Genomic DNA, 17,042 nt, shown 5'->3' on the forward strand with positions numbered 1-17,042 from the left:
AGACTTTCCTCTGCCTGGGACACCATCCAGGCATCGGCTGCAGGAGGAACCTGGAGTGGCCTCTCTGTGGGGAGCCAGATCGCAGCCACCTCTGCTCTAGGAGACCTGGAGAGTGAGCCCCGCATGTGCTTTATCTGAAAGGAAAAGCGCGAAGGTTTTAGAAATGACCCGCAACTGTGCTGAGCACACTAGCGCCTTTCTCCGAAAGGGACGCCTGTGTTTGCTTAAGTACGCGGAGTCCGGCTCTCTCCAGGCTGTGCGTGTGGGGGTGTGTGGCGGAGAGATTTCTGTCAGGAAAAGAAGTGACCCAGGCTTCCAGGATCGGGCGGGGTTGGGGTTTGGTGGGGGTGGGGGTGGGGGAGCGGGTCATGAGAATCCGGATCCGCTGTTTCCCGTTTGCGATTTCCTGAACAGAAACACCTGGCTCCGGTGGCCACGTGCTGTGCGCGCAGAGGAACCCGCGAACCTCCAGAGTCTCTTCCTCCGTGGAATGCGTAAAACCCCAGCTTATCTCCACAGGAGGGCTGGGGTGTGGATTCTAAGTCGTCGGGGGCTGTGGGGTTGTTAAGAATAGATGAGAATGTAAGGTCTTGGAGCCATCTGCACCCGCTACGCTGGGCCCCGCGCGGGAACCCGGGCGCAGGATCCTTTGGGTCTTCCGAAACCGCGGCTTGGGAGGAGGGCCCACGCTAAGGAAATTTGCAAAGCATGAGGACCTTTCCAAGAGGAGGTCGCACCATTTCGCTGGGAATTTGCCCCTAACAAGTAAGACAGATTTTTTAAAAAAAGATTGATAAGTTATCAATCCGAGCTCAGCAGAGGACTAAGTTCACCGACTCCCTGACCTTGGGGATGGCGGTGGGAACAGGCACACCGACCGGCTGGCCTGGAGGTGGGGCCCAACCCTAGGCGGGATGGGGGCGTTCCAGGGGTCAGGACGAAAGGCACAGGGCGGGCAGAGCCCTTTCTTCCCTTGGGACTGGGCTCTCTAATGCGGGGGTGTACCTTGCCGGAACCAGACTGAGACCAGGGAGCGCACCCGGCCAGTGGGCACAGAAGTTGAAGTCGGGGTGGGGGTTGTGTGTGAGGGTGCTGAGGGTGTAGAGAGGGGCTGGTGAGCAGCAAGGTGAGAGATGGAGCCGGACTCCACCACCCAGCCCCCACCGGCCCCAGCAGGAAGCCCCAACCTGGCTTGGGATCCAGAGCTATGTGGATTTCTAAGAAAAAAAAAGTTTATTTAAAATTTTTACATAAATAAATAAATAAATATCTTCTGGCATTACAGAGACCTTACAATGACAAGCTAGGCCGGGGCAGGGCTGGGGTATGGGAGATGAGTGTCCTCAGAGGCAGACAGTGGGACTCGGGGAAACGCAGAGCGACTCCAAGACAAAGTGAACCGGCTTCCCGACAGGCAGTTTCTCTCGTGGGAGAAGAGCCATGGGCACAGAAGGGTCGGATGGGGGGGCGACAAACGAACGATGAACTTCAAAGGGGCTCTGCGGGGAGGGGAGGAGAAAGGAAAAGAAAAACACCAAAATCCAGGAGTTCCTAAGTGTGTGTGGCTGTTGGGGGGAGTGGATTAATCACCGTAGCAAAGAGGTGGGGAGGGAAAGACAAAAAAAAGAGGGAGGAGTGAATGGGCACCCTAGAGGTGAAAGGCCGAGCTTGGCCCAGGGTGGAGAAGAGCCGAGGAAGCGAGGAAGCCTGAGCCAGTCCGGAGCTGGCGGGCGAGGAGGCGCCGGCCGCCGGCAAGGCGCTGGGCTGGGCCGGGCCGCTGTGTCGCCGGGCAGAGAAAGATTCGCGCGCTTGCGGTGTGTTCATAGCTGGGAGTCCGCTTTGGATAACCGCGGGCCCTGGGATGGGGACACCAAGGTCAGGTCAGCCAAGCTCTTGACGCTTCCCAGGACGGAAGACCCCTGCAAAGTCGCGCTACCTCAGTGCGCGACCGCCTTAGGCAGTGGGTGCCTGGGAAACAGTGCCGTGTCCGAGGACCAGTCTTGGAGCCACGCGCGGGGAGTGTCTGGGGTGGGCTCCCTGGGGAGGCGTGCGCCTAGGGAGTGACCGTGAGGTCGCGGTCATCCTTCCCCGAGGAGGACGGAGACATGGGCACTTCATCGTCGTCCTCGGAGCATTTAGCGGAGGAGAGCGACGCACACTTGCAGCCCTGCGGTGCGCCCTCGCCCGCTCCCGCGCCCCCGCCGCCCCCGCTGCCGCCGCGGTGGTTGCTGCCCTTGCCCTCCTTCTTGTGCTTCACTCGGCGGTTCTGGAACCAGATCTTCACCTGCTTCTCCGACAGATTCAGGTAGGTCGCGATCTCGATGCGGCGCAGGCGGGACAGGTACATGTTGGCGGCGAACTCGCGCTCCAGCTCTAGCAGCTGCGTGCTGGTGAACGCCGTACGCATCCTCTTGCTGCTGGGCATCGGGTTCGAGCTGCTGTCTGGAGAGGGTGGGGCGCAGAGACGCAAGCCATCAGACCTCGGCGCCGGGGGCCCCATCCTCCTGTGGGCGGCCGTCAGAATCCCGGGATTCTGGTCTCTCTCCCACCCCTTCACCCCAACACAATGCACGGCAGCTAATAGCGGTCGGCCTCCTCGTCAAGCCCAGGGACCCTGGTACTCCACCAGTCACCGGGCCCCGCACTCCATGGAACGTCCTGCGCCCCAGCCCTCGCTCCCTCCTGGAAGTCTCCGCCAGGATCGGGACTTCCTGCTTCTCCCTCCCTGCCAGGGTCCAGTCCCAGCTCTCCAGCAGCACGCCACCCAGAGTGTCCCCCTCAGAGGCCCGACATGATCACCCCCAGGAGCCCAGGGTCCTCATCCCCTATCCCCGCCTGGCCAGCTTTGGTCTGTCCCCTCCCTGCCCCCCCGCGCGGCTTACCCACGGAGATGCAGTGGAATTGCCTGGGGTCGGGGAGGGAGTACGAGGTCTGGTAGAGCGCGGCGGCGGCGGCGGCGGCGGGGCTGTGAGCGACCCCGGGCGACACGGCCGAGTGCTGGCGGCCCAGGGGCGCATGGCAGTATTGCGAGCCGAAAGGCGGGAAGGACGCCTTGAGCAGGGGCAGCGCGGGCGGCCCGGGGGGCCCGTGCAGCTGGGAGGCGGTGACGCAGAGCGGGCACACGCACAGCAGCCCAGCCTTGCGCGCGTGGCAGGCGCCCGGGGAGAGGCCGTGCAGGGCGTGCGGCGGCGGCACCGCGTAGGGGAAGAGCGGCGGCGGGCTGCCCTCCGGCGCCTTCTTCTCGCCGGCCTCGCGCAGCACCAGCGAGTCCACCAGGAAGGAGCGCGGCATGGCCCCGGCGCGCGGCCGCCCCGCCGCCGGCCTGCTCCCGGCGCCCCGCGGACCCCGGGGCTGCCCGCGCGCTCGCCCGGGCCGCGGCCGCGCGCAGCTGCCCGTTCCGGGGAGGCCGCGGCTGGAGGCGCCGCCCAGAGAGCGCGGGGTGCTGGCCAGCACTAGTGGTGCTGAAAGGCGCCAGCGGCGCCGCTTAAATAGGACTATTGCCATGTGATGGGCTACGCCAGGAGCGGCCGGGGCCTCTCAATAGGGTTTTTGTGCCTTTTCTCTTGGCATTCACTCTGCACGCTTCCTCATTATTTCACTTGTTAACTAAATGAACTGCATAATGTAGTCTATTATTGTCAGCCCCACCCACGCGGTAACAGGCGCCCTCGCCCCCTCCTCTCCCTCTTGCGGGCTTATTTTCTCATTCTCCTGCGATTTAATATTCTTTTCTTTCTCTTTATTCCTTACTCTCCTTTGACTTTGCATTGGCGATCGGCCCGTTTATCTTACTGATTTTGCACCCTCGCTTCCACAGATCTCCCCATGGGCGCACACTCCCATGTTTTCTGGGGGACTCGGTCCGAGTCCCCGTTCTGCTATCCTTTCTCCCTCGCCGCCCCCCCCCCCTCCGCCTTCCCCAAGATCAGGCTGCCTCCACTGGGTTTAATCAGCTCAGTTGTGCACCCCGCGAGCGTCCCCGTGGCCGGCCACTATTTCCACCTGTGGAATTCCTTCCCCTCTCTGGGTACGGGAAGCAGGAGCAGGGCTCCTGCAGGGGTGGCGTTGCTGGGCAGACAGAAGGACTCGGTATTTGCTCTCCAGCACTAGCCGCATCGCTGTCCCTCTTTTCTCTACGTTTCTCAAATTCTCTTAACTTTGATGCTGCCCGTAGCGCCTTAGTGTTCGTTCAGGAGGCGATCGTGGCTGTAAAGAGGAAACCAGCCACGGAGAATCACAGACAGAGACAGGGAATCACAGACAGAGACGGGGAATCACAGACAGAGACAGGGAATGGGAGGAAAGCCTGGCCGGCAAAGACCTAGATCTTACACAGCACCAGAAGTGGAGCGTGTGGGCTCTCTTTCCGCTGGCCCGTGCCCCAACAGACCCGCGGGTGCGCTGGGAAGTCGTTGCCTTCCCGGGGGTTAGCCCTAGAGGGGCAGCGGCTCCAGGGGCAGCTCTGTGCCCAGCTTCTGCTGACTCTGGCCATGCTCTACCAGACTTTCTCTCTCCCCAAGACCTGCTCCTGTCACCTGCATCAGTCTCTTCTTTCTGGTCACACAATGGTTAAACAACTTGAAACGCCTGGCGTAGTATACACAGCTTCGGCTTCTAAAATCGTCCTCTGGGCTCCAAGCAGGAGCTTTTCCCATACAATGGGATATTAGCATACATTTTTCGAACGTACAGCCTGAGACTTTTCAAGGAAGACGTTTACTTTCGATTTTATTGGAACCGAGTTGCTGCAGTTACCTGCTCTGAGCCCTGAAAGGAATTGCGAGACATGGAGAGAGAAGCTTTCCGGACAGGGAATCAGTGCATGAAATAAGGGCCCCGAATGGAAGTCTTCGCACGGCTTTTCATCATCCGAGACATCTCTGCAGTAGCAACAGCAGCAGATGATAGCTGATCAAAAAGCAAAGATAGTTTATTTGAGGAGAAATAACAGATTCCATAAAAGAGAGAGGGGCGGGGGAGAAATAATCGGGATGGAGGGCCTGTCCCCTAGCAGGAAGAGTAAGGACTCGGAGCTTCCTTGATGGATCTATCAGCCTGGGGGGCCAGCGGCGTCCCTCAACTCCAAGGTCTCTTCCTCAAGGCTCCTACTATGTGAGTGGGAGAGGTGTTGGCGGACAAGCCAGGGTGCATCAGTACAGCTTAATGCCAGTTCTAATTGCTCCCTGGAAAATTTGGGCTGGCCAGGACCTCGAAGACTGGGCCCAGAGGGGTACTAGAGCTGGGAGAGGGCCTCCCTTCTGGGCAGAGGTGGGTGGGAGAGGTGCAGGGTGCAGGCAGGACCTGGAAGCCTGAAAGGGGCAGCTGGGAGCCTGCAAAGGGTCAATGAGGAGCTCTCTCCAGGGACTGTAGCCCACGCCCGGGGAGGAAGGGGTTAAGAGCCCCTGAATGTGAGCAAGGCCAAAGCTACTGGGAAAGAATATCTGGGGGTGTGGGGGGGAATAACCAGTTTTTTTTTCCCTCCAGCCTCTGGACCTTATTGAATGTCATTGAAGAAAGTTTTGAATGCCAGATAAAGAGAGGCGAATTAAAGTGTGTGACAGCAGAGGATAAGCAAACACAAAGAGAACTCTGTCACACTTTGGGGCAGAATCCGTGGGCTTTTTACCAAGTCTCTCCGCTATGATTGAATTAAGTAATAGGAAAACATTTTCTTTCAGTTTAGAGCCATTAGACAAAAACTTCAAAGCGAATAACACTTTTTAATGTGCAGCCCACAATGGATTGGGTTTTGTGCTGAAATGTTTAAATGGTTTGTTGTGCAACTCGGCGCGGGAGAGAGCCAGGCCCAAGCAGAATAGCATCCTTGAGAGGAGTGTTTTTGGGAAGCCTGGAAAGAGCGCATACTTAATCCCCCATCCCTAAACTGGGCAGGTTGTGGGCTGGAAAGGGGACTCCCTCCTTTTCGGTCCTGGGCCACTGGCTGCACCCCAGGAGTTGGGTAATGTCAGGAAAAAGAGTTCTGTGCCCCCGGAGAAGGCCGGCCCCGAGGGCTGGTCAAGAACGGAGGGACGCCGGCCTCAGGGAGCTGAGTGCGGCCCAGCAAGGGTGCCCAGTGCCCTTCGGCCAGCCCCTGAGGCCTGTGTCCTCGCCTGGCTTCCCGTCTCTGCCTTTAGAGCCCGGCGGGGTCCGGGGTCCCTCGCTCCCTGGGTGTAGGCTGGCGGCTGTACGCTATCCCCTTCCAGGCACCCTGAGCTGCCTTCAGCAGGGTGGGGTGGGGATGGGAAGAGGTGGCGGGATTAGCCTGATAGCCAGGGAGAGGGGCCCCAGGGAGCCTCTCACCTGTGCGCCCTACTCGGGCCCCCCAGCGGGTTTTCAAGTGTCCATTAGGGACAATTCAACATGGAATCATTTCTGCCATGTTGGTCTTTTCTTTTACTTTCAGAATGCCTTCTTTCCTGTTGATATAGAGAACACACCATCTTTCTCCTGGAAATGTAATTTCAAGCTATTTGCAGCAAAAACTGCACAGATTTCGAGGGGTGGGTGGAGTGGGGTGGAGTGGGGCACGCTCTTGTTACCTTATTTTATTCACAAATTTCTTCAAATGTCATTTTCCTTCTTGGGAAGGCCAAGGACCCTGCTTAAAAATACTTCCCCTCTTCTCCAGCGCCCCCCACAGTGTTGCTTGCTCTATAAACACCTTGCCACTGTGTCACTGAGGCATTCGATTTTCTGCTCCCTGCCCCTGCCCCTGCCCCACCCCCACATGTCTGCTCCACTGAGGACTGGCTGTTTGTCTATCTTGTGCATTGCTGTACTGTATCCCAACTCAGAACAGTTGTTCCTGACACGTGGTAGGTGTTCAGCATATATTTCCTGCATAAAAAAAGGAAAGAAAGTGGCCTGGCTTGGGAGGTGGCTTGGGGAAGAAGATATGCTGGTTTGCCTGTTTAGTACCCTGGACACTTAGGAGTGTGGCCAGGGTAACTGACCTGCAGGGACTGCTGACCCTCTCCCAGCCACCACACCCTCCACAGGGCTCAAACAGGACTGGAAGTCTGTGTGCTTGTTGAGCGAAAGGCGAGTCTGTAGGCAAGATGGCCTTCAGAGAGGCAGGATGGTTCCCTTCCAGGCAGCTCTGTTGTCCTGCTCTGAGAAGCTGGATGAAACTTTGGTAGCTCAAGCCTAGGGTTGTCGTTCCGTGATATATCGGAGAAAAGACTGGTCAGAAAGAGAGTGATGCAGTGTATGCTCTGGAATTACCAGCAACCTCGTCTGTGCTTTCTGTGGAGGGGGGATTCTCATTGTTATGGGAGGGAGAGGCTGCTCGCTTGACCAGGCTGGTGGTAACTCAGACCACTCTGGGAGAGCAACCCGCTCAGTGGAGCTGAGGGGACCGAGGGCGCCAGGCCTCCTAGGGAGTGATGAGTGCACGTGGGAGGCAGCAGTGGTGTCCACCCACCGCAGGGGTGGGGAGAGGTGCCTGGACCTGGATGTGGTTGGGGAGTGCAGGCCAGGCCACGAAGGGTCACTGTAAGAGCTCTGTACCTGATCCTACGTGGAAAGCGTTAAGCAAGGATAGTAACAGAGTCAGATCTGAACTTGAGACGTAACTGGCAGAAGCAGTAGGTCCTGTTGATGGGGACAGAAAAAAGCCAGAGTCAGCTTGCAAATGAATGTTTATGGAACTATCCAATGAATGGAGGTAGGGAAAACGCACAAGGAGAAAATTATATCAGTTCAAGTGATGGATAATGACCACCTGGGCAGGGGTGGAGGCAGGAGGGTCAGAAAGGGGAAACATGTGAGAGAAGGGAATGGATAAGATCAGTTAGGGGTGTGTGTGTGTGTGTGTGTGTGTGTGTGTGTGTGTGTGTGTGTTGAAAGGGCATGAGAGAGGGAGTCATACACATCGCTTGGTCTGAGGGGATGGGAGGGTGGTGATGCCACAGGCAGAGACCAGGACCGTCAGAGCAGGGCCCATTTTTGCTCATGAAGCTGCAACCTGATGTCAGATTTGGACATGTTGCATTTTCATCCATAACCTCAGAGTCTTCTGCTGATGTCCCATGGTGAAAATGTGAGTCTAAGGCTGAGCAGAGAGATCAGCGATGGAAAGAGAGATCTGGGACTAACGTAGACAAAAATGGTAGCCTTAGTGTTAGGATGGATGAGCTTGGGGGTGGGCAGGTACAGAGAAGAAACGCAATTGTAGATGTATTCCTAGGAACACCCATATTTAAGAGACAAGTGGAGAAAGGCTCTTTCAAAGTCAGGGAAGTTTTGCATCCATCTTAAACCAGAAAATAATCCTGAAGATAGAGCTTCATGCTGGGAATAATGGAGCAGAAAGATGGCAAGAACCAGAGTCTTTGAGGATCCAGGAGCCGCTTTATCTACTTTTTTGGTTGTAAGTGAAAGATGTTTATCTTTTAAACTATTGAATTTTTTATTACATCTGGCTGTATTTAATCATAATTAATATGGTCCCTTGGCTACCCTGGTGGCTCAGGCAGTAAAGGATCCATCTGTAATGCAGGAGATGTAGGAGACCTGAGTGCGGTCCCTGGGTTGGGAAGATCCCTTGCAGCAGGGCACAGCAACCCATTCCAGTATTCTTGCCTGGGAAATCCCATGGACAGAGGAGCCTGGCGGCTCATGGGGTTGCAAAGAGTCAGACACGACTGAGCGACTAAGCACAGCACAATATGGTCCCTAAGCCCTGATCCAGCCAGATAATAAGAATCAAGCCCAAATAAGGAATCAATGGGAATCACGTCAAAGCAGCTGTGATGTCCTCCTGTTTTGTTTTTTGTTTTTCCCCCAGCTAGATTATAAAGCTGTCAGGGCAGGGATAAAGACTTACTTATATAGGTATCACCAACCTTTGTCACAGTACATGGCATGTTAGATATGTTGTTCAGTTTAGTCGCTCAGTCGTGTCCAGCTCTTTGCAACCCCGTGGACCACAGCACGTCAGGCCTCCCTGTCCATCATCAGTTCCTGGAGGTTACTCAAACTCATGTCCATTGAGTCAGTGATGCCATCCAACCATCTCGTCCTCTGGCATCCCCTCTCCTGCTGCTGATATGTTGAGTAAATGTTTGATGTGGGTGCTAATGGCCATAAAGGGGCTGTTCTTTCTTGGCCCCTGTTCAGTGCACCACAGGTAGTGCTAGTGGTAAAGAACCCACCTGCCAATGCAAGAGATGCAAGAAACTCAGGTTCCCAGAGTCGCGAAGATCCCCTGGAGAAAGGCATGGCAACCCACTCCAGCATCCTTGCCTGGCGAATCCCATGGACAGAGGACCCTGGCGGGCTGTGGTCCATGGGGGTCCCAAAGAGCCAGACACGACCGAGCCACTGAGCACACACAAACCACAGCTGCATCTCGATGAGCACTGCAAGGTTTCAGAAGCTCTCGGAGCTTTAGCTTTCTTATAAATAAAGTGAGAATGACCCCTCACCTTCCTTGTAGGGATTAAAGATGATGCACGCGTATCTTGAATGCTATCAGCTTTTCTGGTTAGTGGGTGCAGATGAAGGCAATTCATACCAAGAACCAGAGCTTCTCGGCTTCCCCGGTGGCTCAGTGGTGAAGAATCCACCTACCAATGCAGAGGACACGGGTTCAATCCCTGGCCCAGTAAGATTCCACGTGCTGCGGAACAACTAAACCTGTGCTCCCTGACTATTGAGCCTGTGCCCTAGAGTCCATGCTCCACAAGAGAAGCCACCGCCGTGGGAAGCCTACACGCCGCAGCTAGAGAGCAGCCCCTGCTTACCGCAACTAGAGGAGAGCCCATGAAGCAATGAAGAGCCTGCACAGCCAAAAGATAAATAAAGTTATTAAAAAGTAATGCAATCCTCTGTTAAAAAAAAAAAGTATCAGCCGTTCTATTTGAATCTTGTGGGGCCTCTGGGCTCCCTCTCCCATATGACTTTTCTGGACGGCCGTCAAGGGTTGCCTTACCAGTGCCCACAGGCCAGTCTGTTAGCTGGCACCTACCCTGATGCCCACCACGTGCTGTTTCTTTCCAGAGCGACAGGCTGCAGGAGTGTTCAGTGAGGCCCTCTCTTGGCATGGATTGTCTAGTCTGAGTAACTCACTGTAAACCTTTTCCTTTTCTCTTCCCCCTTGAGATCGATGGAAGCAAAGATGATTTCTGCGGGATGAGGGTATTATCCTACTCAGGGACCTAGAGGGTGAATGTGGCACCTCTTACTGAGGACTTCAATAGGAAGTGTTTGTAGATTTAAAGAAAACTTGGAGGGTTTGGAACAAGCAGAACCAGTCTCACCTCAAATAGTTTTCCATGGATGAGTGAATTCCTTACCTTTAAGCACAGCCTTTAGAATAAATCGCTGTTTTCCCCTAATGGATGACAGTGACTCTTGAGTCACAAGGATGGACTGGTCTGTGGCCTGAAGTCAGATTTCCAGCAGGAAACTTGGTTTTGAGACCTCGCAGTGTAAGCATTTCCTGTCCTGTATGCCTTCCTTTCTCTGCCTAGGGGAGCTCCCGACTCAATGATCAGCCAGGTGGCAGCATAAAGCAATAAACCCGGTGACGGTGGAGCCCTCCTTTGCTCAGGTGTCTCCACACCCTCTCCTCCTCCCCTATTTTCACCAGAGCAAACCCGGGACACATCTCCTCCCCCAAGCCTTTGAAAGCCTTTGGCTCAGAAACAGCAGGACAGCAAAGATAAGCCACTGGAAGGGAAAGAGCCGAGGGCTTGTTTACAGCTGGTATGACATTCTGTGGTGTATCATGCAGAGTAGATCAACTGAGAAGGTCTGGGGGCTTCTATGACCATCACCCCAAACCCCACTCCCGACTAACACTGCCAAGCTCTTGTTTTGTTCAGTGAAGTACTTGGCGCACGGTTTCTCAGAGGCACAGTGAGCAGGTGATGAATGCTGACTGTGCCTTTATTACGTTTTGGAAGAGAGGAAGGGGCGGGAGGACGGCAGGCCTACCAGGAGACCTTGAGTCTTGCAGGAGCTGCTCTGGAGTTTTCATAGCAATGTCCTTACGCTGGTAGGGAGCTGGGTATTTCTGCGCCAGTCCACCAGTGGGTTCTGGAGCCCTGCGGTCTTGCAGTCATGTACAATCCCAACGGATATGGTGCTCACCATTTGGCTAGTGTTCCTGATCCTCCAGGGCCTTAATTCTTTATATATATATAATATTTAGAAATTAATGTTGTAAGAGAGAAAGAGGGAACCTCAAGAGCTCAGACTCTGAAAAGGCGAAAGGGAGTGGAATCCTGTACAAGTGGAGGCATTGTGTTTAGGAATAGAGGTGGATATAGGGAAAGACAGGGGTCTGCTGAAAGATATGGTCATGGGAAGATGAGGTTTTTTAAAAAATTAAAGTCACTTATTTGGCTTCACTGGTCCTTGGTTGTGGCACACAGGTGCTTCAGTCTTCATCTTGGCCTGTGGCTTGATCCCCTGACCTGGGTCCCCTGCATTGGGAGAACAGAGTCTTAGCCGCTGGACCACCAGGGAAGTTCCAGAACTCTGGTTCTTAATTCCCACAGAGAACATTGTGTCTGGCATTGCTACTTGAGTAATTGTAACTATACAGATCTCTGTGTCATTTTGGAGCACCAGGCTAATGCCTTGTTAAAAAAAGGAAGAAAATTAAAGTTAGACTCCACGGAGAACTGTTGACTCGTGGATCTGCTCTGGGTAGTCCCAGGACCTCGGAGAGAAGTCCTTTTTCTAGCTAACAATGTAGAGTTGTGAACAAACTGAATCCCTAAGAAGAGTCACTTTCTTTTCCTTCTCTAGCTATTAAGTGGAGGCCAATATCATGGGGCAGTTACTACCAGCAGGAGCCTTAGTGCTAAGGCTAGCTGGTTCTCTTCTGGGATGGCAAGAAGATACCACTTCTTCTTTTTTTAAAAAATATATTTTTCAAGTCTTACTTGCAGCAGATTCAGGCTTGGGTCTGCCTGACTCCACCGCCTGGTTCCGCTCACTCCTCTGTGTACCAGCCTCACACAGCACAAGGTGGTGTGTGCCAGTGTAGTCCCAGTGAGTTTTACTTCTGGAAGCATTCAGAGAAGAGTTCTTGCAGCCTGGGGCCAGGAGGAAGCGTATCTCTGAGGAGGGGAGGCTTGACTTTGTCCTTCAGGAAAGACAGGACTTAGACTGAAAGTAAAAGTGTCACTCAGTCGTGTCCCGCTTTTGACGACCCCACAGACTGCAGCCCGCCAGGCTCCTCTGTCCATGGGATTTCCCAGGCAAGAACACTGGAGTGGGTTGCCATGTCCTCCTCCAGGAGATTTTCCCAACCCAGGGATCAAATCCGGGTCTCCTGCATGGCAGGCAGGTGCTTTACCATCTGAGTCACCAGGGAAGCTGTCAAGACTTGGATGCATGGGCTGCACAGGGATGGATGAGATGGGGAAGAGAGAGGAGTTGGAAAGGACAGTATGAGACGATGCACAAGAGTATATGTTGGGGACATAATGAGTTTATGAGGCTGGAGGGACAGTTGAGGGAGAGCTTGTTGAGGGGCCTGGTGTGTAAAGAGTGTTGGGCTTCAGGGTAAGACTGGTCTTATGGTTGGTGGTAGGAATACCAAATTGCCATTCCATGTCTCTCATTACCTTCTTGTTCCCACTGACTTGTTTTTCTTTTCTTTTCTTAAATTTGTTTGGCTGTGCTGAGTCTTAGTTGCAGCATGTGGGATCTAGTTCCCTGACCAGGGATCGAACCCAGGCCCCCTGTATTGGAAGCTCGGAGTCTTAACCAGTGGGCCACCGGGGAAGTCCCCCCTCTGACTTGGTTTGCAACCTGGATAATTCCTGGGGAGAGGAGTAGTTGATCATTTCTCCAAGCTGGGAAGGAGGAGATGGCTGCTGGTCCAGTCCTTGCTGCCGCCTGCTTCGGAAGGGCAGGGAGAGAGTGTCTTCCCGGCGCTGTCCGGTGCAGGACCAGCGGAAGACAGGCGTTAGCATAAAATGAAGAGAGAGAGCACAGGCCGGACTTGCATTAGCAGACAATATTGCTTTGATTGCAGACAACACACATGAATTGAATTGATAAAGGAATCTTCCCATCAAAGCCAGAAATGAGTGGAAATTAACTTTAACAAAGTAAGCAACTGTGATCGAGACAGATAGAAGAAACCCAACCGCATACTTTGTACGTGTCAGAGGCGTCGAGCCGCAGAGCGTTCAGGCCCATCAGCGCTCGGGCATGATTAATAAACACTTACCCGGACATTCATCTGACGGGAGACTGACAAAGCCCCACAATGATGGAGAGAAGGGGCATTGCCTCTTGATAGATGCATCTGAAATGCTCATTTACTCCTTTTTGATGGATTTAAATGTTCAGGTACTCTCTCTCCATAGAAATTGATTCTGAAATGGGGCTGGGTTAAAAATAAGGGCTAGAGATGTAACTGTGTCGACGTGGCAGAAATGTATCCCTCCTAGACATCCATGCATAGACGGACACAAGCTGGAGTTAACCAAGGTTTGCGAGATGGGGGTGGGGAGGGCTGCTTATTTTTTAAGTGTGAAGTGGGATAGATAGACACAAAAATCCATCTGAGAGTCTGTAAATAATGTTGGAGGCTGTGACCCAAACACTAGGCTTTTTCTTTCTTGTCTGAAACAGTTTAAAAATTATCTATTGGGGAAAAGATCTCAAAGAATAGGTTTACGTTTGGACTTACTAAGATCTGCACCAGATCTGAATTTTCCACAGGAGGAGGCACGGATGTGGCCATGGATGAATGATGAATGTGGTCCCCAGAGGCAGGAAGCTCATTCATTCAGGCCCCCATCCACCCTCTCCAGATAACAAGGCAGGTCTGGGTTTGCTACGTTGAGTTTGCAACACTGGGGCCACTGTCCCCTTGGGTGCAAAGCCCAGGCCAGCAGGCTCCTGGCATGCCATCCGCAACTCTGTGTCTGCTCAGGCAGAGTCCTGGAGGACTGTGTCGTGGCCCAGGCATGGGGGTCTTGTTTGTTTGAGGAGTGATGTTTCAAAAGGTACTGCCAGGTACAGGATTCCCTGGGAGACAGAGTATGTCTCCATCACTCTCCAGACTCTTTAAGACAAGAAAAGTCTAGTTTGGGGGCTCTGTGTAGGGCAGTTTTATTTATCCAAACAATACCGTTCCCAGACACAGATGCCATGAATCACCTCGTGAATCTTCCTGTAAAATACAGGAGGTGCTCTTAGAGTCCTGAGATTCTGTTTCAGAGAATGTCTGAATGTCTTGTCAGCCCTGCTCAATCCCCACTGGGACTGAACAGACTGTCATAAGCAAGACAGTCTTCCTTAGGCCTCCATCTCTGAGTGGCTCAGATGGTAAAGAATCTGCCTGCAGTGCAGGAGACCTGGGTTCTATCCCTGGGTCGGGAAGATGGAATGGCAACCCACTCCAGTATTCTTGCCTGGAGAATCCCATGGACAGAGGAGCCTGGTGGGCTAGAATCTGTGGGGTCACAAAGAGTCTGACATGACTCTGTAACTGACTTTCACTTTTCTGAAAGAGTCAAAGGACCTGGATAACTTAAGGAATGCTCTCCAGGGTTCTGAGGGGTGGCACTGGGGCCCTTAGGAATTCTCCCAGATACAAAGGACAAAAAAAAAAAAAAAAAAAAAAAAATCTGACAATGGTTTAAACACATAGGATGTAATTTTTTTCATGAAAACCATGTGTGGAGAAGCTGTGCAATTACGCTCTTAGGAAATCTAGGCTTTTCTTATCTTTCCTCCCCAGCATTTGTGGTCTGTTGTCTTTCACGTTCACGTTTGCCCCCGTGGCAGGCAGAAGGCTGCACTCCACACCTCATCACGTTCCAGGCAGTGGGGAGAAGGAGACAGACAAAGAGTGGCCGCGGGCTTCTCATCAGGAACCAAAGCTTCCTGGGAGCTCCACCTATGCACATGCCATCCTTCCTGGAGGGAGTGGGGAACAGGGGCAGGGTGAGGATCAGGCGAGTACTGAGACCGCAGGAAGGAGAAGGAGGAGGTGCCTCTGATTCAGAGACTGTGGTCGGGGTGTCACAGTCTGCATGGGGTTAGACAGCACACATTTATTTTCTCACACCCTGGAGCCTGGAAGTCCGAGGTCGGGGTGCCAGCAGGGTTAGGTTCTTGGTGAGGGTCCTCTTTCTGATTTGCAGACAGCTGTCTTCTCATTCTGTCCTCAGATGGTGTCAAGCAGGAGAGAGAAAGCAGGTTCTCTCCTGTCACTCCGTTGTGTCCGGGTCTTTGTGACCCCATGGACTATACAGTCCAGGGAATTCTCCAGGCCAGAATCCTGGAGTGGGTGGCCATGCCCTTCCCCAGGGGATCTTCCCAACTCAGGAATTGAACCCAGGTCTCCGCATTGCAGGCAGATTCTTTACCAGCTGAGCCACCAGGGAAGCCCTGTCTCTTCTTGCTGCTGCTGCTAAGTCGCTTCAGTCGAGTCCGACTCTGTGTGACCCCATAGACGGCAGCCCACCAGGCTCCCCCGTCCCTGGGATTCTCCAGGCAAGAACACTGGAGTGGGTTGCCATTTCCTTCTCCAATGCATGAAAGTGAAAAGTGAAAGTGAAGTCGCTCAGTCATGTCCAACTCTTAGCGACCCCATGGACTGCAGCCTACCAGGCTCCTCCGTCCATGGGATTTTCCAGGCAAGAGTACTGGAGTGGGGTGCCATTGCCTTCTCTGCTGTCTCTTCTTATTAGGCTGTTAACCCAACCGTGAAGTCTTCATTCTCATGACCTAACGATGGCCCAGAAGCCCTACCTCCTAATACCATTGCATTAGAAGTTAGTGTGAATTTCGGGGGGACAGAAACGTTCAATCCGTAGCAGGGGTGGTGAGAACTGTAGACAGGGTTTTTGTTATCGGAGTGTAATTGCTTTACAATGTTGTGTTAGTTTCTGCTGTACAACAAGGTGACTCAGCTGCACGTATGCACATATCCCCTCCCTCTGGGTCTCCCTCCCCCCTCCTCCTGCATCCCACCCGCCCAGGTCCCCACAGAGCACTGAGCTGAGCTCCCTGTGCACTATGGCATGTTCTATAGGATGGGCTTTTAAGTGAGGTTGACTCACGATTTGCCACCTGAGGGTTCAGAAACCCTGCAACCTGCCAGACACACATTTTCTTGCAATGCTTGGTTGAACTAGCTTACCTCTCACCCCACCCCGGGAAGTCCAGTGCCCTCCCAAGCCTTCTGGGGGTCCCTGCAGCCTGCGTCCACTGGAGCCCCCCTTTCCTCTCTGCAGAATGTCCCCGCAGGCTCCATTCTCTCCCCGCCTCGTTCTCGCTTCTTAGCACGGGGCTCTTACGAGCTGAGCCGTCGTGTTTTCTTTTCTATGCCCATCTTTCATTCTTTTCAGTTAACTGGTGTTTGCTTTAATCAGCGTCAGGACTAAGGAATAAAACAGTATTTAGGACAAAATTTTTCTCAGAACGGTGAGTCCTCATTTTTCAAGAACGTTTTCTGAAGGGTGATTTACCTTTTTCCATCTGTAATCTGATTCTCAACGCCTTTTCAGAGCAGAGTTTCCCTTTTTCACCTTGAGATAGTTTTTCCTTTTCTTATGGACTCTGTGAGGCTGACATGTTTGTGGACTCAGTACATCCATGAGCTCTAACTAGTCTCTCCCTTTCCAATAGCCTTTGATGTCAGTCCTTTCCAAAGGCCCAGTAGTCACATTTCATGAAAAGAGAAATAAAGAGGAAGGTTTTTATCCCCCTGCCACCGATCAGAAATATGAAAACGATGTCTATTTTCTTTAGTAACAGCTAAGGGCAGAGACTGCAAATGAACCTCCCTCCATTAGGCACAATCAATAGAGATTTGGAGGTTTTCCCTCTAGTCTGGACTCCCCTTTGGGAACAAATGTGAGAATGAGGCCCATATCCTGCAAAGGCCAGAGGACAAAGGGAGCTGCTGGTCGCCGTCCATGTGACTCCAGTTAGGGCCAGGCCTGGAGCTCAGGTTCTGGGCTCTCCCGTGGCAGGTGGTAATGATGGATGGAGGTCTAGTCTGAAGGTCTGAGCTGCCATGAATGAGGGAGGCCTGCTGCGCTTGCCCGGGGCCGAGC

The 17,042-nt window shown here is 53.3% G+C and overlaps 1 protein-coding gene across 1 annotated transcript; it reads right to left on the reverse strand.

Moving 5' to 3' along the window:
- Positions 1-2,053: 2,053 nt before the first annotated feature.
- GSX1 (GS homeobox 1) lies at positions 2,054-3,291 on the reverse strand. The gene is made up of 2 exons (XM_052650352.1): positions 2,883-3,291; positions 2,054-2,442 (listed from the first exon to the last, which is right to left on the reverse strand). Exons 1-2 carry the CDS (start codon positions 3,289-3,291, stop codon positions 2,054-2,056), a joined length of 798 nt encoding a protein of 265 aa, XP_052506312.1.
- Positions 3,292-17,042: the final 13,751 nt, after the last annotated feature.

The sequence above is a fragment of the Budorcas taxicolor genome, chromosome 12 (assembly GCF_023091745.1).
Source record: "Budorcas taxicolor isolate Tak-1 chromosome 12, Takin1.1, whole genome shotgun sequence".
NCBI lineage: Eukaryota > Metazoa > Chordata > Mammalia > Artiodactyla > Bovidae > Budorcas > Budorcas taxicolor.

Coding starts and splice junctions, on each gene's coding strand:
- GSX1 (XM_052650352.1), bottom strand. CDS start 3,291: ATGCCGCGCTCCTTCCTGGTGGACTCGCTGGTGCTGCGCGAGGCCGGC. Junction 2,443..2,882: donor ATTCCACTGCATCTCCGTGG/GTAAGCCGCGCG, acceptor CACCCTCTCCAG/ACAGCAGCTCGAACCCGATG.